General features: G+C 35.2%; 1 protein-coding gene across 9 annotated transcripts in view; it reads right to left on the bottom strand.

Annotated features, from left to right (window-relative positions):
- USP34 (ubiquitin specific peptidase 34) overlaps window positions 1-23,567 on the bottom strand; it is a 256,932-nt gene that overhangs the window by 133,455 nt on the left and 99,910 nt on the right. For 5 of the 9 annotated variants that reach the window (XM_082746608.1, XM_082746609.1, XM_082746604.1 and 2 more), the window contains 8 exons: window positions 12,450-12,575; window positions 12,137-12,266; window positions 11,431-11,466; window positions 10,972-11,102; window positions 9,858-10,468; window positions 7,109-7,323; window positions 3,214-3,329; window positions 2,994-3,121 (listed from right to left, as the gene is read on the bottom strand). In XM_082746608.1, the coding sequence (XP_082602734.1) occupies window positions 2,994-3,121; window positions 3,214-3,329; window positions 7,109-7,323; window positions 9,858-10,468; window positions 10,972-11,102; window positions 11,431-11,466; window positions 12,137-12,266; window positions 12,450-12,575 (1,493 nt within the window). The remainder of the gene's footprint in view (window positions 1-2,993; window positions 3,122-3,213; window positions 3,330-7,108; window positions 7,324-9,857; window positions 10,469-10,971; window positions 11,103-11,430; window positions 11,467-12,136; window positions 12,267-12,449; window positions 12,576-23,567) is intronic. The other 4 variants (XM_082746605.1, XM_082746612.1, XM_082746607.1 and 1 more) reach the window with 1 other exon arrangement.

The raw sequence follows: 23,567 nt of genomic DNA, 5'->3' as shown, positions 1-23,567 counted from the left end.
AAATGAGTTAAGGCTACAGGTGACCCATTAGTTTCAACATAAGGAAGTGCTTTTCTATTAATATTAGCATCCTTGTGCAACATTCCTTTCTGACGGTAAACTCAGGGGGCTAGATTTGAGAAAAGATTGTGTTTTGGAAAGGATTTCTAAAACTCTGAGGTCACTACTGACATTTTTGGCCAAATAATCTTTTGTTATGGAGGGGCAATCCTCTGCAGTGATGGATATTTAGAAGCATCCCTGGCCTGTAATCATATCTCCAATCTTATTCATTAGAGTGACAACCAAAAATATGTAGGCTGACATTGCCTCAGGGGTGGCAGGGGGAGATGATTCACTGGTTTATCAGGAAACCCAGACTAATAATGTACAAAACTTTTTTTTCAACGTGTGTAACTTTGGTAAGTTCAGCTGGTATACACCAGATGTGTTGAATATTTCCTATATTGAAAAATGCCACTGTGCTCTACATGTTGTCATACATGACTGTCATTCACTACAAAACTACCATGATATAGCAACCATATGCAGAGTCAAGTCTGAATGTAAAATTAGCTTCAAAACAATAATGTTTACTACATACTCCATAAAACTTTAACTATAGTAGGATACAGAAACTGGTTTGAACAAACTAAAAATGTTTCATCTTCAAGTAATTTGGAAGTGAACAAATTAAAGCTTAAAAAAAAAAAACCCCAAATTGACAATTTTCCATTTTACACACAGACTTTTCCTTTTGTCCCTTTAAAGTTTCCCTACTTTTCTCTTAAGAAGATTTTATTTATTTATTTGAGAGAAAATGAGAGGGGGGACGGTCAGAGAGAGAAGCAGACTCTGCTGAGCAGGGAGCCTGATGGGGGATTTAATCCTGGGACTCCAGGATCATGATCCAAGCCGAAGGCAGTCACTTAACCAAATGAGCCACCCAGGCACCCCTAGTTACCCTACTTTTAAGAGAAAGATATGTTCATTACAGAAAAACTAGGAATAGAAAAGCATAAAGAAGAAAAAATAATTCAATCCTTTCAGAAATAACCATTTTACTACAGCTCACATATTGCTTGCAATCTTTTTAACAGGCCTGCAAAGTACATGCCCATATCATTGTATAATATTTTTAAAAAGGAGCTCTTTAAAGGTTGCATGGTATTTTATCTTTCACATAGTTTTACAGGAGTATACATAGAAAAACATGTATAAACCTAACAACTGAAAATATTAGGAGGTGAATATACCTGTACAACCAGCACTCACTCAAGAAATAAATTATTACCAACATACTTCTGTCCTTCATTGTGTCCCTTTTTCCAGTCACTAATAACCCAACAGTAAAAATTATTCTGACTACTAAATACATTTTCCTCTTTGTAAACTTCATGTAAATGGAATAATAGTGATATATTCTCTTATATCTGGCTTCTTTCACTCAACATTATGTTTGTGAGATTCATCCACACTATTCCATAATTCATTCAATGTTACTGCTGTAACTTCATTCAATGAACAATCCACCATTTTCCTTTCTACTCTTCTGCGGCACTTACACAGCTATATGGAAACTCCAGTTATTTTCTATAGTGCTGCTACAAACATTCTTGAATGTGCCTTTTGGCAATCATCTGGATGTATTTCTGTAACGCACCTACTTAGCAGTGGAATTACTGGGCCACAGGGTATACATACAGACGCACATATGGGAAATATAAATTGATACAATCACTTTTAAAAACTTCAGTGTTTCAGAGTGCCTGGGAGGCTCAGTTGGTTAAGCATACTGCCTTCAGCTCAGGTCATGATCCCAGAGTCCTGGGATCAAGTCCCCCTCAGGCTCCCAGCTCTGTGGGGAGTCTGCTTCTCCCTCTGACCTTCTCCCGTCTCACATTCTCTCTCTCTCCTCAAATAAATAAATAAAATCTTAAAAAAAAAAAAAAAAGGCTTCAGTGTTCCACAAAGACTTCTAAAAGACAACACTTTAAAATTAACTGCTATAATACCTACATAAATGATGAAATATCATCTAGCCATTAAAAGCATTCCTTTTAAAGAATATATGCCAAATGTTGCAACTGATCCACTAACAGAGGTCTATTAATGGTTTCTTATGCCTGCATGAAGAAGCAATTTTTCTACTGTGATTGTTCAAATTACATAGCCCATAAAAGACCCAAAGTAGAAAATATCAGACATACTTTTTCTAATTTAACTGAGTAAAAAAATAGGTTAAAGCACTTAAATATTCAGTAAAATTAAACATTTATATCAGTCTTAGGCAGAGGTAAACTGAAAACATTATATGAACACAAAAGAATACAACAGATTCAATTAGTAACTGAATTCACTATATCAGAGAATGGCATTTCCAAAGCCAAGGGAAGAGGCCTGAAAATCAACAAATTTATGGTAATCATCTCATACACAGTAAGAAGTATATAAATACACGGTGGAAATCAAACTAGAAACCGCCACTAACCTCTTTATGCACTATGGAAGTCAAGACACCAAAGATCAATTCACTTAGAAGAACAATACCATTATCAAAATATTTATACTATATTGAAAACACAAATACAAAATACAAAAACAAATACAAAATATTTATACTATACTCAGCTTAAGTTTAACTTAGTTTATCTTATTTAGGTTCTTTTATATATGATACAGTTTAAGAACATTTAACTAATTTAAAGACACAGCAGTTACCAGTATGTTCCCAGAAAAAATGAAGAGTATTATTACTTTGTTTCTATTGGGTATTTAATCAAGAGTGTCTGTGTTCGTGTGCTGAAAAAGCAAGACTGACTGATTTAAAAAAAAAAAAATTCTTGTGAGGTAAAAATCTTCAAACCTAATACGAAAGCCACACTTATTAAAAAAAAAAAAAAAAAGCCAGTGATGGTACATTACATGCTATGAATCCACCAACACCTACTCAGTAAAGAATATACAAAACTAACCCTGACTACTACATAAAAAAATTTTAAATTCTTATTTACCTGTTATTTCCTAAATTTTCAAGGCAACCTTCAATGAATCTCATTCGAATCTGTCTATCCGTAAACCAACATACTAAGGAACAGAGAAGTTTCTCTGCTTCATTTATTAATCCTTCAGAAAGATTAACCTACAAAAAAATGTATACATATAAAGTTACTGTTTATCCTGATTGCATTTTGCTGAAATTTTGTCATCTTTTTGCTCTATTATGTAACTTACTGCATCATCATCTTGGACTATATCCCACAACAAAGTGTTCCCTTTCTTGCAAACGTTATCCAAATTAATGTCTGTCACAGCATTACTGTTGAACTGATGTTTATGAACTGCAGGTCCTGAAAGGGCAAAATATAACACATTCTAGAGGAATACAATAGGCAGAAATTGTGAATACAGCATTCATAACATCAACAAATCCTAAGTATAACGAGGTTAACACAACAGTTGCTTTGTCAATGGCATAGTGTTATTTCAGTCTGATTAAACTAAAGTTAAGGAAAGAGCTTTCCTCTCATGGTCTCTTCACTATTTCTAAAAGTATAATTATTTTTTGCATGTCAAGAGACAGCATATAAATGCTTGAAACCCAAATGAAGCATAAAGATAATTTTCCTGAAATAACTCTATAGCCAAGGAATGTTCTTCTAAATTATATAGTATTTTATATCTCTCTATTAAAAAAAAATTTACTGGAGATTATTTACCCATAACAATCGAAGATTCTAATATAATAATTCAGACTCCAAGCACCAGGTTAAATAAATTCTCATTAGCTTTCCTAAGCAAAAATGCTAGTCTTTTTAAACAACCATTAAATTTCCCTACTGAATGGTACATATACATTGATTTCACTAAAATAAGAATTGTGCAACCATCACCATAAGGTTTAAAACATTTCACCACCCTAAAACATTCTCTCATACCTAATTACAATTAATTCCTATCCCACTCCTCAGCCCTAATCCATTTTCCAACCCCATAAATTAGCATTTTCTAGAAATTTTATGCAAATGGAATCATACAATATATGTACAGTCTTATGTCTGAGTTTGTTCACTTAAGCAAAATATCTGAGGTACATCCATGTGAAAGCACATATCACTAGTGTGTTTTAATTACAAAATAATATTCTACTATGTGAATATGCTTCATTTCAATATATTCAACAGTTAACAGACGTGGGAGTTTCTAGTCTCTGGCTAATATGAATAATGCTGCCATAAATGTCTGCATAACAAGTCTCTGTATGGATACATGCTTTCCTCTCTCTTTGGTAATCTGAAGCTGGTGATTCACAGGGTAAATGTGTGTTTAACATTTCAAGAAATTACCAGACAGGTTTCCAAAATGGTTATGCCATTTTATATGCCCACCAATAGTCGATTAGAGTACCAGTTACTGTTCATCCATATCCCCACATCACATGGGCATGGTCTGCACTTTTTAATTTTAGCCATTCTAATAGATGCACAGTAGAATCTCATTAAGGTTTTTAAATTTGCAACTCCCAAGTGACTAATGATGTTTACCTTCTTTTCAGGTGCTATCAGTCATTTGTATACATTATTTGCTAAATTACTACTGAGTGGCAAAAGTTCTTACATATTCTGAATTCAAGGCCTTTATTAGATAAACAATTTGTAAGTATTTCTCCCAGATTTTGGCTTACCTTACCTTTTGGGGGTTTTGTTTTGGTATTTATTTTTAAATTAATTATATAAACACATAAGAAAGACATAGAACATTTATAGCACCCCAAAAAGTCTCCTTGTGACCTTTTATAATCATTTCCCATAACCAAATCTTCAGTAATCATTAAGCAGATTTCAACCATTATAAATTACTTTTGAACATTCCAAAACTACATATAAGTGATATACAGTATGTACTACTCCTTTTTACCTTTATTTGCTTAGAAGATTTTTTTTTTTATATTCACCCACTGTGCTGTATGTATTAGTAGTTCTTCCTTTTTACTGATGAGTAGTAGTATACTATGTGAATATACTATAATTTGCTAATCTACCAGTTAATCTCAGTTGAGGTTCTTATGAGTAAAACAGGTATGAACATTCAATGTACAAATCTTTTTATTTATATATGCTTTCATTTCTTAGGTAAATACTGAGAATAGGAATTGCTGGGTCATATGGAGGGATACAAGTTCAACTTTACAAGAAACTGGTAAAATAGTTCTCCAAATTGGCTATATTATTTCATACTCCTCAACAGCAAGGGAGAGTTCTAGTTGCTCTACATCTTTAGTATCATTTAAGATGATTAGTTTCTAATTTTACACATTCGAGTAGGTGTATAGTAGTATTTTACTGTGGCATTAATTTGCATTTCCCAGGTAACTAGAGATACTAAGCATCATTTTTATGTATTTGCTAACCATTTTCTGGTATCTTCTTTTAACTATACAAAATTCTATTTGTCCATTTTTATTTAAAGATTTTATTTATTTGAAAGAAGGAGAGGACGCCTGGGTGGCTCAGTTGGTTAAGCAGCTGCCTTCGGCTCAGGTCATGATCCCAGTGTCCTGGGATCGAGTCCCACATCGGGCTCCTTGCTCGGCAGGGAGCCTGCTTCTCCCTCTGCCTCTGCCTACCACTCTGTCTGTCTGTGCTTGCTCTCTCCCTCTCTCTCTCTGATAAATAAATAAAATCTTTTAAAAAAAAATGTTTAAAAAAAAATAAAGAAAAAAGGAGAGTGAGCACACGCAGGAGTGGGGAGAGGAACAGGGGTAAAAATCTTAAAGCAGATTCCACAGAGCCCAACATGGGGCTTGATCTCATAAGCCTGAGATCATGACCTGAGTGAAACCAAGTCAGACACTCAACTGACTAACCCCCCAGCCACCTCCCACCCATTTTTAAAGTGAATTATTTTACTCTGTTGAAACAGTTCTTTGCAGTATTAAATACACGGCAATACCACGTAGACTTGGAGAGCATTAATATTATTATGTAATAATTTTGCTCAATTTCTAACTTCATATACTAAAATATACACATAATACTAAATAACAGTAAAAAAACAATAAAAACAGAATGGTGAAAATTTAGTAAATATAATATAAAATTCAAATGACCTCAATCTTAACCTATTCATTTCTCAAAAAAACCACAGTAACAATTTAAAAAAAAAGGCAAGGTGCCCTTACCTATATTATGCACAAGTAACATTTGAAATTAGTAAATTGCTGCCAAAGTCCACAAGTTGTATCTCCAAATTTGATCATGGTGCTTTGCATAAACCGAACCCATCAGGTTTACTTAGTCTGTAATGTACTGACACCCCAAAACCCAATTCCTAAGCTAGCTAGTGCTTATAGTACCTTAAAAAAACCTTTAAAAAGTATGAGGTCGGACCTTTATTTTAATTATTTTAATGTATACACCTTTTTTTTTTTTTTTTTGTAAGTATACTGACACACAACGATCTATGAGTTTCAGGAAGCTAGACCTTTAAATTGCTAATTTTAAAACTGTATTTCCCTCTTAATTTGTCTCCCTCTCCTCCTCCTATTATTAACTCTTCTAACCTCCATTCTTCCAAGTATGGTCATATCCTATTACTTTTTTTAGGTTGATGTGAAGTGCTTAGAACATGTTTTTTTAAACATCTCCATCAATTCAGATGGAACACCTTGCCCTTTAGCAGTTACCTCTCCTCTTATTTTCCCCCAACCCTCCCTAGCCACATGCAATGACTAATCCACTTTCTATTCTCCACAAATCTGACCATGCTAGACATTTTTACATAAATGGACTCATACAATGCATGACCTTGTGTAATCTCAATTTAGCTCTTAAAATTTCTAAATACACTTAATACAGCCATTTATTTTCTAAATCACAGTTATAATTTTACATATATTATTATATATTCCCTTTCCTAGCTAAATATCTCTTGATGGAAATGCAACCTTTATACTCATGATGAAGTATTCATAATAATTTCATTCCCTAGGAATAAAAACTAACCATATGAAAGTTCTCTGGCAAAAATATTTAAGTATCATAACACTAAATGTTGAGTTCTTTTAAGAATATAAATTGTTCCTCTGTTTTAAAGCAAGTAATATATTTTACTTACTACAGAATCTTACCTTGACTAAGATGTTCATGGTAAATAGATGCTAAATTGGGAAGATGTTGTTGGAGATGAGATGTTAGCTCTGCATGTGAATTAATCTGAACTAGTTCTTCTTCACACCCAGATTCTTCACCATCAAAATCAGCCATATTTTTTTCTGATTTTGCACTGACCTGGGAGCTACTGCAACTGACATCATCTGCACTTAACATATCATCAACCATATGCCTATAACACAGAGGAGAGGACCAAGGTAAGCACACTTTGGGAATCACAAAAATTCTCAAACTATTCAGGCACAAGTTACATCACAGTCAAGAACAAATCCACATTTGTTTTGTAACTATATGGAATATTGTGAGCTTTATGAAAACTAAAAGTCCACACTTGTAAGAACTGTATATTATACAGTATACCCACATATTGGCTGACCCATCAACACACTTCACTAAAACAAACTCAAAGAGAAACTTTAGAAAAGATCAGTAAACTCACCATTACATAATTACTTCATCAACTCAAATCACAATGTAAAAGCTTAAAATTTATTTATATTTATTCATACAACTATAGGATTGAATGAGATTACTAACGGGAAAATACTTCAATGTAAGGCTGCAATCTGAATGTGGTTATTAACCAGGAGAATTTTATACAATACAAACACCTGTTAAAACAGTCAACTACTATTGGGGCACCCGGTTCGCTCAGTGGTTAAGCATCTGCCTTCGGCTCAGGACATGATTCCCGGGTCCTGGAATCAAGGCCTGCATTGGGCTCCCTGCTCAACAGAGAGCCTGCTTCTCCCTCTCCCTCTACTGCTCCCCCTGCTTGTGCGTAAGCACTAAGCCTCGCCTTCCCCCACACCCCCTCCTGCCCCAGATTTCTTTGAGGGAGCACACATGTGTGCAAGCAGAAGGCTGGGCAGAGCAGGGGGGACAGAGAGAATCTACGGCAGACTCCCCACTGAGCCCAAAGCCCAACACCAGGCTTGATCCTCACAACTCTGAAATCATAACCCAAGCTCAAGTCAAGAGTTGGATGCCCAACTCACTGAGCCACCCAGGCACCTCAGCACTCACTTATGAAACATACCATACCGGGCACTTTAAGGATGGCAAACAAAAAAGATGAAAAATAACATTGAAGGAGAAAAGGTCAGGATTAATTTAGAGATTCACAAGTGGTACCATACACAGAGAATATGAATAGTGTTAAAATGGAAAAATTAAATCATTCCAGGTCTTATGAAGTAGGCAACTGCTGTGGGTATGAAAACTTAACTGCAATGTGCCAAAATGAATACATTTCACCTCAGTTTTACAAACTAATAGCTTATCTTCCTTATGAGTTGTCCTGGGAAAAACTTTGTATTTTGTTTATGTATAATATCAGACTATAAACCACTGATTCTCAATCACAGGTGATTCTGGTCCCCAGGGGGGAACACTGGAAAACATTTTTAAGAGATATTTTTGGTTATTACAACTTGGGAGATGCTACTGGCATTTAGAGAGAGAGAGAGAGACTAGAGATGATGCTAAACTCCTACAATTCATTCACACTGTTGTAAATTCAAAACACAGAATTATCTGACCCAAAATGTCAATTTTGGATTGAGAGACAGCATCTAACTCACATGGGTTAGTAATAAGAAATAATGGCAAAGAAAATAAGTAGTAATATATACATTGCTAGTCTATTTTCTATTTCATACACACACACACACGCACGCACACATATATGTAGTTCTTCCAAACAAGCATACTAATTTCTGAAAAGCCTGGCAAATCATCAGGTCTAAAAAAACTCATCCTGATAAACAACATACTTAATTTTATCATCATCAGTTCAAATATTACTACTTATAATGACTATAGTAGCTAACATTTATTGAGCTCTCATTATGTGCCAATCACATTAGCCCATAAAACATTTACACTGAAGCCCAAAAGGTAAGTACTATTGCTCCTATTTTATAGATGAAAAAAATGACAGAAAATTAAGTACTCTGCCCAATATCTTTAATATCTAGCAATAGAATCACTTACTTTTAATTACAAGTATATTTCACATACAATCAAAAAGCTTTATGCTGAGGCTTTGTCCTTACTAATACCCTAAAATTAGGATGTATGTAAAATTTCCCTTTTTATTACCATACTTTAATGGAAGCTTCCGCAAGCAATCTTTTATCTGCTTTATCTGCTTTTAGGAGTTTTACATGTAGCTAAAGATCTAGATCTATGTTGTCCAATATGATAGCCACTAGCCACATGTGGTCATTGCACACACAGAAAAGTAGCTGGTCTAAACAGAGATGCAAAAGTAAAACATACACAAAATACTGACACCTTATTACAAAAGAAAAATATCTTTGTTTTTACACTGATTACATGTGGAGAGATTTTAGAAATTACTGATTTAAATAAAATTTATAATGAAAATTAATGTCACCTATTCCATTTTGCTTTTTAAAATGTGCTCAGAAGCAAATTAACAATTGCATGCTTGTAGCATGCATCTGAATTTACATTATACTCCTATCAACACTAATCTAGAATATATTACAATTGAATGAATATAAGCAGTAACTGCTTCCCTAAAGGAAATAAGCTCTTTTTTGGCCGGGGCGGGGTTGGTATTTTTAAGGTAATCACTACATGGGGCTTGAACTCACAACGCTGAGATCAAGAGTCACATGCTTTACCAACTGAGCCAGCCAAGCGCTCCAACATAATCTATTTTTTGAGGAAACTTACCCATCATGGTGGTGATGATGGTGGTGGTGGTGGTGGTGATGCTGTGGACCAATAAACTGCCGACAATTAAATAATTCATTCCCAATAGTCTCCCCAAGAAAGTCCCCAGTGCGTGTAATACAAGATTCCTGAGATGCTTGTGCTATATGAGCAGCATTCATTTCCCCTGAAATATCATGTTCTGGGTCTTCAGAGTGTGAACAGGCATCTAGCATTCGTATACGATTATCTACTGAAGGCATTGATTCAGTGTTAAAAACCAGGTCCTTTCCTGTTCCATTGCTTGTCCCACTTCTTTCTGATGGGCCTTGGGAATCCCCTAAACAAATGCCTGTTTGACTTTCTAACTTTCTGTTCCGAAGATCTGTACCACAACTGCTTTTAGGAGGATTATGACCATGATCATCGTCTTCATCTTCTTCTTTAAGGGCTTCAATATCTGCAATGTCTTCTGACTGTACCTCACTGCCAGGGCTCCCAGCTGACTGGCTTGCATGGCTAGAATTCACCTCATTGCTAGATCCATCACTATGCCCACTACTGCTACCAGGACCACTGCTTCCATCTTCACCACTGTTGGCAGTTTCATCAGAACTTCCCTGCATGGATTCCTGTATTGAGAAAAAAAGCAGATTTAAATAAATTTTTAAACTAGCAAGAAAAAAGTAACTGATATTAGCACACTGTACTTTTTTTTTTTTTTAAAGATTTTATTGATTTATTTGACAGACAGAGATCACAAGTAGGCAGAGAAGCAGGCAGAGAGAGAGAGGAGGAAGCAGGCTCCCTGCTAAGCAGAGAGCCCGATGCGGGGCTCGATCCCAGGACCCTGGGATCATGACCTGAGCCGAAGGCAGAGGCTTTAACCCACTGAGCCACCCAGGCGCCCCACACACTGTACTTTTTAAAAGGCTGCCACAATCTTGACATATTCCTTTAAACAATATAAAAAGAATTAAAAACACAAACACAAATTTAAATAATCTCAATAATAACTATTTAAAGGAAAGGCCTGAACATGAAACATGTTTATATTCCCAGTTCAAAGGATATTCATAGAAGAAACCCCAAAATCCAAAAATCTTGTTAAAGTGGAGGAAAACTGTTTTCATACCTCTGTGTCTGAAAGTCGTTGTTGCACATGTTTCGTTCTATTAATAAGTTGCTCATCCATTTCAATGTCACTGCCTCCACTCTGATGGGTATCACTGTTATCACTGCTTTGAGGACTAGCTGCAGGTGACCCTATATTAAATAGATTTTTTTTGTTTTTACTCCTAATTTGTATTAACATATATTTAGTATAATGACATAATCCTTTGATTCTTTTATTTACAAAAGCTTTACTCTAAATAGCCAAAAATATCATCTGGAAATCATTAACATTCGCCAATTATTTCTAAAGAGGATAAACATGACCTCAATTGAAAGTAAGATCGAAAACCAGTTAAGGGTTTATATGTGCTCAAGAAAAATTTCATGGCTTTGAAACAAATATAGAAAATTAACTCTAGATGATCATGAAATCTAAACTACACGTCATCTTGCCATGCATTTCTAAGGCTCAACTTACAAGGTGATGGAGCTGCTCTTCTGAGCTCTTCTTCCTCTGAAGGAAAATGAAAAAAGAGGAGGGTTTTTCTAAGTGACTGAGCTTCTTTGGAATGGAGTATCAATTGCTCTTACTATTACTGCATTATCAATAAGGTACAGGCAGAGAAACCTGAAATAATTGACGTCCCTAACACCTATAGTAATAGTTGTGGGTGTCTGGCTAGAAAATCCTAAGAAAAGCCTAGTATATGATGCCAGGAGACAAAAAATGGGGCAAAGTTGGTAAGGTTTTCGAAAGCCCTATGAAGTTACACATATAAAACCACACATAAAACACCTAAAGTGATAGACAACTTTTGAATTAGGAAACACACAGAGATATTGCACCATCATATTCTGCTCTCAAAATTATTTCTAAAACAAAGCATGTTGTTTATTTTCTAACCAAAAGTTCCAAAGCTGTTATGAAATAGTTGTCTACCCCCAGCCCAAGGGAAAAACACTAATGAGAGAAAATTCTAATAACTACTGCAACTTCATTACTATTCTTTACTTGAAAGGTAAACCAGAAAATTAGCTAACCCCAATTTATTAACCCTTTCACAAATACTATAGCTCCCATCTCAAATTTACTTTGAAGTTAATACTGAACAGCAACTACTTCAAATTAGAATGATAAAGTTTAAAAAACTGACTTAAAAAAAAATACATTACAGTTTACTAACCTTTCTTATTTCCAATGGGGAGATTAGTATTTAATAAAGATGCAAAAGAACTCTGTTTAGACAGCTGAGCCTTAGCTGCTAGTGCATTATTCCATAATGCTTTAATTAACATCGATGCCAAGTATAATGTCTTGGAAAAAAAAAAGAGGTTGAAATTAACATTTAATAACAAATTTAATATCCTTTTGCCTAAATGAAATGCTAGTAATAACCTACAAATTAAGTTACCTGAATGGCAAATAAATTTCACTTAAAAAAACAAACAAACAAACAAACAAACAAAAAACCTGACATCATGGTTTGAACATCTTACCTGCTCAGTATGAACACTTGGCTCAAGAGCTGAGACCAAATTAAGGAGATGTCTAAGCGGTACTGGATCCAAATTCTTGATGAGTGAAGGAAATAAGTCATGTATATACCGACTACAATGTTTCAACTAGAAAATAAAAGTAGAGACAATAATCAAAAACAATTACATTACATAAATAAATAACCTGATGCCAAAAGTTCTACAGTTAAAAAGTAGCTGAAACAGTAATTTATTTTTTAATATGTTGGGAAAATGCTAATTACCAACTGTCATAAATGGCAGTACATTAAGTTGTAAAAGTAAAATTCCACTTAAGCATAACTTAAAAAAAAAAAGCATAACTTTATCTTATTCAAACAACCACAAGATTACTTTTCCAACCACAAGAGGGAAGCCCACAATCAAAACAGTTTCTGGAATCCAAGTATAAATAAGATTCCAATTAAATTTATTTATCATTAAAGTAAAAACAAGTTAAATAGTATATTAAAACATAAGCAGTTACAAATAAAATAAATTCCAATTATAAGAGAAAACCAAAGCATTATTTTAACAGTACATTTCTCATATTAATGGTTATGAAGTATCCATATAACATGTTCATTTTACTAAGGTACGCAACAGCAACTCCCTTAAAATAAAGGTCTACATGGTAATAAACCTAGAAACAGTCTCCTTTCTTATACTAATTAGAGTAACAAATATGAGGGAAAGTAAAACATTTACAAAGATGTGACTATTACATATTACAACGAGATGTAAATGTCTTCTGTAGTCATGAAGCTACAAACCATGAAATCAAGATACAATAAACGAATAGTTTAGTAATTACCAAACTGAGGCTTCCAAAAGTAAAAACCTGAGGTATCCAACTTCTCTCCTATACATAAAAACTCGTAACAGAAAGTGTACATTTTTCTATACTAAAACACTGACTTTTGTATTTTTTAGGCATAAATCATATGAAATCTCTTCTGCTATATCCCCTATTAGGGTAAATATGCACAACTGAAATTTGAAACAGAAGATGAAATAAAAGTAATAAAATAACTTTGGAGAAATTCCTCCATGTTCAGTGACTTTTTATAAACTATTTACATCATTTGAGATAAAGGAAATTCTCAATTACAATTTATTGTTTTTATAAGTCTTGACTAAGAATATTAGTTTTAATACAGCACTGATTAACATCACAGATTATACTAACAGTTTATACCTTCGCTTTTTGCAAACAGGTAACTATTAAACTCTTCCTAATTAGAATGTAACAAATACACAATATGGAATAAATTTCTGCCTTGCTATCACATCGATCAATAGAAAGAATATCCATAACAGATTGAATTTTCATAATCAAATACCTTACTGTTTTTAAGTGACAAAACCCTTGAGAGATAATTATGTAATCCTGTAGTCCTATAGTCCTATAAAAATATAAAGCTCTTTTAGAGTTGTACAGCATGAAAGCAAATTCAGAAAATAAAAAATTAAAAATTTTTAAAATTATAGCACTTCAGGGGCACCTGGGTGGCAGATGGGGGGATGGGTTAAATAGTTGATGGGGACTAAGGACAGTGCTTGTGATGAGCACCAGGTAGTGTATGGAAGTGTTAAATCACTAAATTGTACACCTGAAACTAATATTACACTGTATGTTAACTAACTGGGTTTTAAATTACAACTTGAAAAAAATAATAATCTTGTCCTCCTAATAAATGTGTCCAAAATTTCTCCATTCCAACTGCAGACTGCTACCTTTGATTGATAAGAAGACAGACTCAGGCTGCCATTATTTCAACCCAATTAAAACATACACACAAACAAGGTATAAGAAGAAACAGTAAAGTGTGGCCCACTTAAATGAAAAATAAATCAACGGATATATACCTAAGAAAGCCCATTTATCAGGCTCTCTCAACAATCCTAAAACAGTTATCTTAAAGATGCTCCAAGACTTAGGGGCGCCTGGGTGGCTCAGTGGGTTAAAGCCTCTGCTTTCAGCTCAGGTCATGATCCCAGAGTCCTAGGATCAAGCCCCACATCAGGCTCTCTGCTCAGCAGGTAGCTTGCTTCCTCCTCTCTGCCTGCCTCTCCACCTACTTGTGATCTTTTAAAGATTTTATAAATAAATAAAATCTTTTAAAAAATGATCTAAGACTTAAAGGAAGAAAAGGACAAACATATGAAAACAGTGCCTGACCAAAATGAGACAATCATCAAAAAACAAATTCTAAAAAGGAGCTATAAGAAATCAGAAGCTGAGAAGTAAAAGAAATGGAATGAAAATACACTAGGTAAGGCTCAACAGCATATCTGAGTAAGCAGAAGAAAAGAGCAAACTTGAAATTATGGAAACTGAAATTACTGAGTTTAAGGAACAGGAAAGAAACAATAAAGAAAAGCAAATGGGGTGCCTGGGTGGCTCAGTGGGTGAAAGCCTCTGCCTTCCACTCAGGTCATGATCCCAGGGTCCTGGGATTGAGCCCCACATTGGGCTCTCTGCTCAGCCGGGAGCCTGCTTCCTCCTTTCTCTCTGCCTGCCTCTCTACCTATTTGTAATCTCTGTCAAATAAATAAATAAAATCTTAAAATAAAATAAAGTAAAAAAATAAAATAAAATAAAAATAAAGAAAGAAAGAAAAGAAAATGGATTCTAAGGGACTTGTGGGAACCATCAAACCTACCAACACACTCATAGGAATCCCAGAAGAGAAAGGTATACAAAGTAAAGATGAAGAAAAAATGGTTGAAAACTTTCAACTTTGGAATACATGAATCTACAAATCCAAGTAGGATAAACTCAAGGAGCCCTAGGACCAACCTTATTATAATCAAACCTTTAACAGCCAAAGACGGTAAAATAATCCTGAAAACAGAGATAAGCAACCCACAAGGGATCTTTAGAAATTGTAATAAAAAACCTTGGGATCCTGGGATCGAGACCCACACTGGGCTCCTTGCTCAGTGGGGAGCCTGCTGCTCCCTGTGCTTGTGCTCTCAGTGAAAAATAAATAAATAAAATCTTTTAAAAACAAAAACCTTGGGAACCAGAGGAAATACGATGACCTACTCAAAGACTGAAAGAAAAAAACTTTCCATTGAAAATTTTGTAACAGGAAAAACACTCCCTATGAGGAAGGAATTAATACATTCCCAGATAAATAAAAGCTAAAGGAATTCACTACGACTAGACCTGCCCTGCCAGAAATACTAAAGGAAGTCCTTCAGAATGAAATGAAAAGAAGCGAGACAGTGACTAAAGACCTCTGATAAATACATAGACAATTAAAAGCTAGCATCGTTTTCATTTCTAACTCCACCTTTTATCTGCTATATGATTTCACAAAGGCAAAAGAATTATTATTTTTTTAAAGTTGTTTTTTTTTTATTTGACAGAGACAGACATAGCAAGAGAGGGAACACAAGTAGGGGGAGTGGGAGAGGGCAAAGCAGGCCTCCCACTGAGCAGAGAGGTTGGCTCAATTCCAGGACCATCAGGACCTGAGCTGAAGGTGAACGCTTAAAGACTGAGCCAACCAGGCACCCCAAGAATTATTAATCTACATAACTGGGCACACAATATATTAAGCTGAAATCTGTTGTATGAATAACTAAAATGAGAAGGAGCTATACAGGAGTATAATTTTTGCATACTATTTAAGTTGACAAATTTAAATTAGACAGTAAGTCTTAAGATGTTAAATGTAATTTCTGTGTTAAGCACAAATTATCTATAGAATATATGGAAAAAAGAAATGAGAAAGGAAATCCAAACTACAAACAAAAATAAAAGGCCATAATAGAAATGACGGACAACAACACTGTAAGACATATACAAAAGAAATAGGAAAATGGCAGAAATAAATCACTCTTTGAGGAATTACTTTAAATATAAATATTTTAGGAGTACCTGGGTGGCTCAGTTGGTTAGGCATTCAATCTTGATGTTGTCTCAGGTCATGATCTCAGGGTTGTGAGATCAAGCCCCACATCAAGCTATGTGCTTAATACAGAATCTGCTTGTCCCTCTCGCTCTGCCCCTCCCCCCAATTCATGCATGCACAGTCTTTCTGAAAACAAAATTTTATACACACACACACACACGGCTTAAACTCTGCAATCAAAGACAGATTGGTAGAAAAAATTTTAAAAACATGATACAACTCTATGTGTTCTACAAGAGACTCAAAGTATATCCAAAACACAACAAACAGGCTAAAAGTTAAAGGATTAAAAAAATATTCTGTGCAAATAATAAGCAAAAGAGAGCTGGGCTCACTATACTAAATTCAAGTAAGGTAGACTTTAAAATTTTAAAAGTCTACTAGAAAAAGAGAGACTTATCACATTACCTAATAAACCCATTTCTGAGTATATAACCAAAAGAATTAAAAGCAGGATTTCAGGGGTCCCTGGGTGACTCAGTGGGTTAAGCCTCTGCCTTTGTCTCAGGTCATTATCTCAGGGTCCTGGGATAGAGCCCCATATTGGGCTCTCTGCTCAGCAGGGAGCCTGCTTCCCCCGTCTCTCTGCTTGCCTCTCTGCCTACTTGTGATCTCTGTCAAATAAATAATTAAAATCTTAAAAAAAAAAAAAAGGCAGGATTTCAGGGATGCCTGGCAGGTTCAGTCAGAAGAGGATACAACTACTAATCTTAAGTTGTGAATTCGAGCCCCACAGGAGGTATAGAGATTGCATACATATAGACATAAATTAAGTAAATAAAAGTGTAGTTTCAAAGAGATACTTGCAATACCTATATTCATTGGACCATTATTCACAACAGTCAAAGATGAAAGCAAAGTAAATGTCCATTGACAAATGACTGTGGCATATATATACTACAGCATATATATACTACTACATTCAACCTTTCAAGAGTGGAAATCCTGTCACACGCTACAAAATAGATGAACCATGCGGACATTATGCTGAGTGAGATAAGCCAGTCACAGCAGGACAAATACTATAGGATTCCACGAATGAGAAATATATAGAATAGTCAAAACGATACAAAAAGTAGAATGGTGGCCATCAGTAGCTCTGAGTAAGGGGAACAGGGGAATTGTTGTCGTTGTTCAATAACTTATGTTTTTTTGTTTTCTTTGCTTAATTTTTAAGTAAACTCTATGCCCAACGTGGCGCTCAAACTCATAACCCCAAGATCAAGAGTCGCATGCTTTGCCAGCCAGGTGCCCTTCTATTATCCAAGTACAGTTCTGGAAGATGAGAAAGCTTTAGAGATCTGTTATACAACAATATGGTTCTAGTCATTATTAGAACTTAAAAATGGTTTAGAGGGTAAAACTAATGTGGTTTCCTTTTACAGTTAAGTTTTTTTTAAAAAAAAAGATTAACAGAGTGATATAATTATTAACAAAATATTCCATACAACAAGGAGATATAACAATTATAAACACACTTTATAACTCAAAGCGTAGGGTGCCTGGGTGGCTCAGTGGGTTAAAGCCTCTGCCTTCGGCTCAGGTCATGATCCCAGGGTCCTGGGACTGAGCCCCATGTCAGGCTCTCTGCTCAGCAGGGAGCCTGCTTCCCTTCCTCTCTCTGCCTGCCTCTCTGCCTACTTGTGATCTCTGTCAATTAAATAAATATAATCTTAAAAAAAAAATAAACCAAAGCTCAAAGAACAGATCAGAGCACTGACACATAAATAAAATACAGATTAGAAAAATAACTGAGAAAATTAACAAAACCAATAGCTGGTTCTTCTAAAAGATAAACATTTAGCTAGCCTGAAAGAAAGAGTGCAAAGACATAAATCAGAAATGCAAGTGAGATATTACTATCAAACTTACAGATAAAAAAAAAAAAATTAACAGAATGCTACAAACAACAGTACACCAAAAAAATCAGGTAACCTAGAAGATAGGGACAAATTCTTTTCAAACTAACTACATTGACTCAAGAAGGAAAGATCAACAGACCTATAATAAGAGATTGAATCGGTAATCAAAAACCTCTCAACAAAGTACTAAAATGCATGGCTTACCTGGGGAATTCTAACAAATTTTTTAATAAAAAAATTAACACCAAGCCTTCTCAAATCCTCCCCAAAAAACTGAAGTAAATACTTCTTAACTCGTTCTATGAGGCCCAAGTCTTCATAAGAACAGAAAATTACGGGGCACCTGGGTAGCTCAGTGGGTTAATTAAGCCTCTGCCTTCGGCCCAGGTCATGATCTCAGGGTCCTGAGATCAAGCCCTGCATCGGGCTCTCTGATCGGCTGGGAGCCTGCTTCTGCCTCTCTCTCTCTGCCTGCCTCTCTGCCTACCTGTGATCTCTCTCTCTGTGTCAAATAAATAAATAAAATATTAAAAAAAAAAAAGGAATAGAAAATTACTAAGCAGTATCTTATAAATGACAAAGAGTTCTCCAGCAACTATTAGCAAATCAAATCCAAGATCATACCAAAAGGATTATTCACTATGACCACGTAAGACTTATCCCAGGAATGCAAGTGTGGTTCAAAAGGAGAATTACTCTAAAATGTATTAATCAATGGAAAAAAGCCACATGGGCATCTTAATTGATGCAGAAAAACAATGTGACAAAATCCAAAACCCTTTCGTAATAGAAACTCTTGGAACACTAAGAATAGAGGGTAAACTCCTTAACGTGATAAAGGATATTTATGAAAAACCCACAGCTAACAACATACCCAATGATAAATAACTGATTTCCCCCTAGGATGAGGAACAAGATAAGAATGTTCATATTTATCATTGTTATTCAACACTATACTGAAATTCTAGCCATAGTTATTGGACTCCACCCCCTCACAAAACATTTAATGGACCCAAATTAGAAATGATGTAAAACTGCTCAAAAATGACACAATCCTATATAGAGAAAAAGCTATATATAAAAAGCTAGTAGAGCTAAAAATCAAGTAGACAGTGTAAGAGTATAGATCAACAAAATTCAGGTATGTTTCCATGTATCCACAATTAATTACCTGACAAGGAATTTTAGATAGCTATTCCATTTACAATAGCATACGAAGAATAAAATACAGTAAGAATAAGAATAAAGAATAAGAATAAAATACAACTTGAACAACACAGAGGTTTGAAGCACAGATCTCCTGTGCAGTCAAAAAACTGGATATAACCCTGACTTCCAAAAACATAACTAACACTGCCTACTGCTGACTGTTAAGAATATAAATATATATGAGCACCTGGGTGGCTCAGTGGGTTAAGCCTCTGCCTTCGGCTCAGGTCATGATCTTAGGGTCCTGGGATCGAGCCCCATGTCGGGTTCTCTGCTCGGCGGGGAGCCTGCTTTCCTCCCTCTCTCTCTGCCTGCCTCTCTGCCTACTTGTGATCTCTATCAAATAAATAAATAAAATCTTTAAAAAAAAAAGAATATAAATATATATATTTATATAAATGTAAAGAATATAAATCATATAAAATCATATAAACAAAGAATATAAATCAATAATCTAAAGCAGAATACCTATAACATAAAGTTAACACAAATTTTTTGTTTATATATAATATATACCATACTCTTATAATAAAGGAAATGTTAAGAAAATTGTTGAGAAAATACTTACAGTACTATACTGTACTTCTAAAAAAAAATCTGTATGTATGTGGACCTAGGGAGTTCAAACCTGTGTTATTCAAGGATTAACTGTACTTAAAAATTAATCTAACAAGAGTGAGGGGTGCCTGAGTGGCTCAGTTAGTTAAGCATCTGACTACCACTCCAGGCATGATCCTCAGGATTAAGCCCTATGTTGGGCTCCATGCTCAGCAAGGAGTCTGCCTCTCTCCCTCTCCCTTTGTTCCTACCCCCACTCATATTCTCTTTCTCTCAAATAAATAAAATCTTAAAAAAAAAAAAAAAGGATGTAAAATACTTATATACTGAAAACTACAAAACACTGCTCAAGGAAATTAAGGGTTCAAAAAATGGGAAGACATCCATGTTCATGGATAGGAAGACTTAACATGGTTAATATGTTAATACTACCCCAAAGAGATCTATAGATTCAAAACAATCCCTTCAAAATTCTAAGGGCCTTTCTGGAAAATGGAGAATGAAAAAGCCAATCCTCAAATTCATAGGGACTTGCAAGGAGTTCTAAAAGCCAAAACAATCTTCAAAAAGAAAGCTGTGAAGCCTGCAAGAAAACAAGAGTAATTAGAATGTAGAAATGAAAACACTAGGGGTTAAAAAAAAAAAACAAAAAACAAACCACACACAAAACCAAAAACACTAGGGGTGCCTGTTGGTTTGTGTTATCAAAGGAGCAAGACTGATACAAAGTGAAGGTCAAGCAAATCTTTATTTCGCGCAGGCATCGAGAATCAAACCAACTGGTTGGGCCCGTCTCTTATGGAGAGAGCAACCACTCCCAGCCTCATAGACTAGCTTTTATAGAGCAAAGGCCAGGTGGTCGAGCCTGGCCACATACAGGTGGCCAATGAGATTGTAACAAACAGAGAAAGTTGCATAGTCATATTAGGTCACATGCTGGTGGCCAATTGAATTACAATTTACCCTATAGTAGCTGTTCTGAACTAGCCTATCACTCTGGTCAGAATTGGCACCCAAAAGGCGGGGTTTACATTCTTTGGTGGTTAGGGAGATAATATGTGTGCTTTACTGCTTGGATGTCTCCACTTGGCCTAACTCATCCTTGCATTTGTGCTCTATTATCTCCACCTGACGTGTGTGTGTGTGTGTGTGTGTGTGTATAGCGGGGGTCAATTTAAGTTTTACTACACAAACAACAAAATGGCTGTTTAACCGAGATAAAGTCACTCTGGCTAAGTAGGCCCTTACAGTGCTTACGTGGTTTGATCAGCTGAGCATCTGACTCCTGGTTTCAGCTCTGGTCATGAGTGCATGGGTTGTGGGACTGAGCTGCTTTGAGATTCTCTCCCTCTGTCCCTCTCACACTCTTTCTCTTTCTCAAATAAAAAAATAGGAAGGAAGGAAGGAAGGAAGGAAGGAAGGAAGGAAGGAAGGAAGGAAGGAAGGAAGGAAATAAAGAAAGAAAATAAGAAAGAAAGGAATGAATACACTAAATGCGGTATATATAAGCCATGGACTATTTGGCCATAAAAAGAAAATTTTTATATAGGTGGTAACAGGGATAACCTCCAAAAGCACTGTGTCTAACAAGTCAGACAAATATTTTATGATTCTACTTAACTGAAATACCCAGAAGAGACATATTCATACAGACAGAATGTAGAACACAGGAAACCAAGAGCTTGTAGGAGGGAAAAATTAATTTATTGTTTAATGAGTATAGAGTTTTTGTTGCACATAGTGTCAAAGTTTTTGATACAGACTTTGGAGACGTATACACTACACTAAATGTATTTATGGCATTGAACTGTATAGTTACTAATGGTTAAAATCGTAAATTTTATGTTAACATATATTTATATCACAATAAAAGAATTAATGAAGAAAATAAGAGAAAAAGTAAATATAAGTGTTAAAAGGCATCATCCCAATCTTCAAACTACTAATCATGTCTACTACAAAGTTTTGAGAGGAAATAAGAGTGGCTTTAGTATCCATCATTCAAACACTTCAAATACAAAGAAAACAGATACATCAAGTATATAGTAACCCATCATAGAACATTCACAAATTTCTCTTTAGGAAAACAAAGGCTACTCAATGAAATCCACATGAATAAATATCCATTAATTCTGGAATGAGAGAAACAGAAATGAGGAAAAAGGACTGGTGGTGAGTTATAGACCTAAATACAAAATTAGCACTAAACAACTGTGTAGAAATTACGGTTGTATTGTAGAATTTAAAACATATAATTTAATAAAATACAAATACAGTAAAAACAGGGAAGCAGAAATGAGAAAAGATAAATAATGAGAATTCCCTCATCTTCCACAGAAGAGAATCAATCACTGTATTTTAGAATGAAAAGAAACAAACCCACAAAGAAAATGAAAATTAGGAATAGATACTAGATTTCAACAAACCTCTGAAAGACTAAAATGAAAGGAATGCATTTTAAAACGTACAAGTGGAGAAGGATGTAGCTCAGAGTACTTTGTGAGTGAGCTGCAGAGGAGTAAGTCAACCTTCGCACTGTAACTGGGGAAGATACCAGACTCAGAGACCTAGATCTGATGGACAGCAGGAGATATGGAAATAAAAACAAAGGTTTTCCCTGGATACTCTTAATAATTGTATTTGTCAGCCATCAGTCAGAAAAACAGGAACACCCAACTTATTTATTCTACCCAGCCGCCAGGGCTCTCCCTTGGGTAAAAAATACATAAAACCATAGCTTTTAACCACAGATACTGGTATCCCTTTTCACTCTCTTTTAGAAGTCGCACAGGCAGAAAGCCTAGTAGTGACTTTTTAATGAGAAAAGTACAAGTTGTTTTACCATTACTACCCTAGAAAATGTTTCCAAACAGGAGTCCCACTTGAGAGACCTCTAATAAAAAAATATTTCACAACAGTCAACAATACCCAGGCCACTTACCTTGTCATCTTTCTTAAATATGAATGGATCACAAAGGCATACATGAAGACACCCAACAACACATAAAAAGAACACAGCTCATGTTAAGAACTCTTAAGGCAGGAAGCAAAGAATTCAAATCTCTAAGATGTAACAGAGAAGGGTATTACAGTGCCCAGATTCTAACTCAAGCAGTCATAACTTCACATACTAGTAGTATGTAATGTCTCACAAAGCAGTAATCTAAATGTGTATACAAGTATACATGCAGAAGCTAATAAGCATTAGAGTGTAGGTCAGTGCTTCTAAAATTAGTCAACACTAATCCTTTTAAGAATCTGACAATTATGTGTATAAAGCACATCTGAATCAGATGACATTCAAATCCTACTAAATCCTAGAGAATCTGACTTTTGCCATTGATACAAAGATCGACCCCAAATAACTTAGCTCCATATTAAGATAAAATTATTTTATCATGGGTGCCTGGGTGGCTCAGTGGGTTAAGCCTCTGCTTTCAGCTCAGCTCATGATCTCAGGGTCCTGGGATTGAGACCCGCATCGGGGTCTCTGCTCACAGCAGGGAGCCTGCTTCCCCCGCTCTCTCTGCCTGTCTCTCTGCCTA

Source organism: Mustela nivalis, assembly GCF_964662115.1.
Source record: "Mustela nivalis genome assembly, chromosome: 8".
NCBI lineage: Eukaryota > Metazoa > Chordata > Mammalia > Carnivora > Mustelidae > Mustela > Mustela nivalis.
The sequence above is the reverse complement of the archived record's forward strand: the minus strand, read 5'-3'. Positions and strand labels throughout refer to the sequence as shown.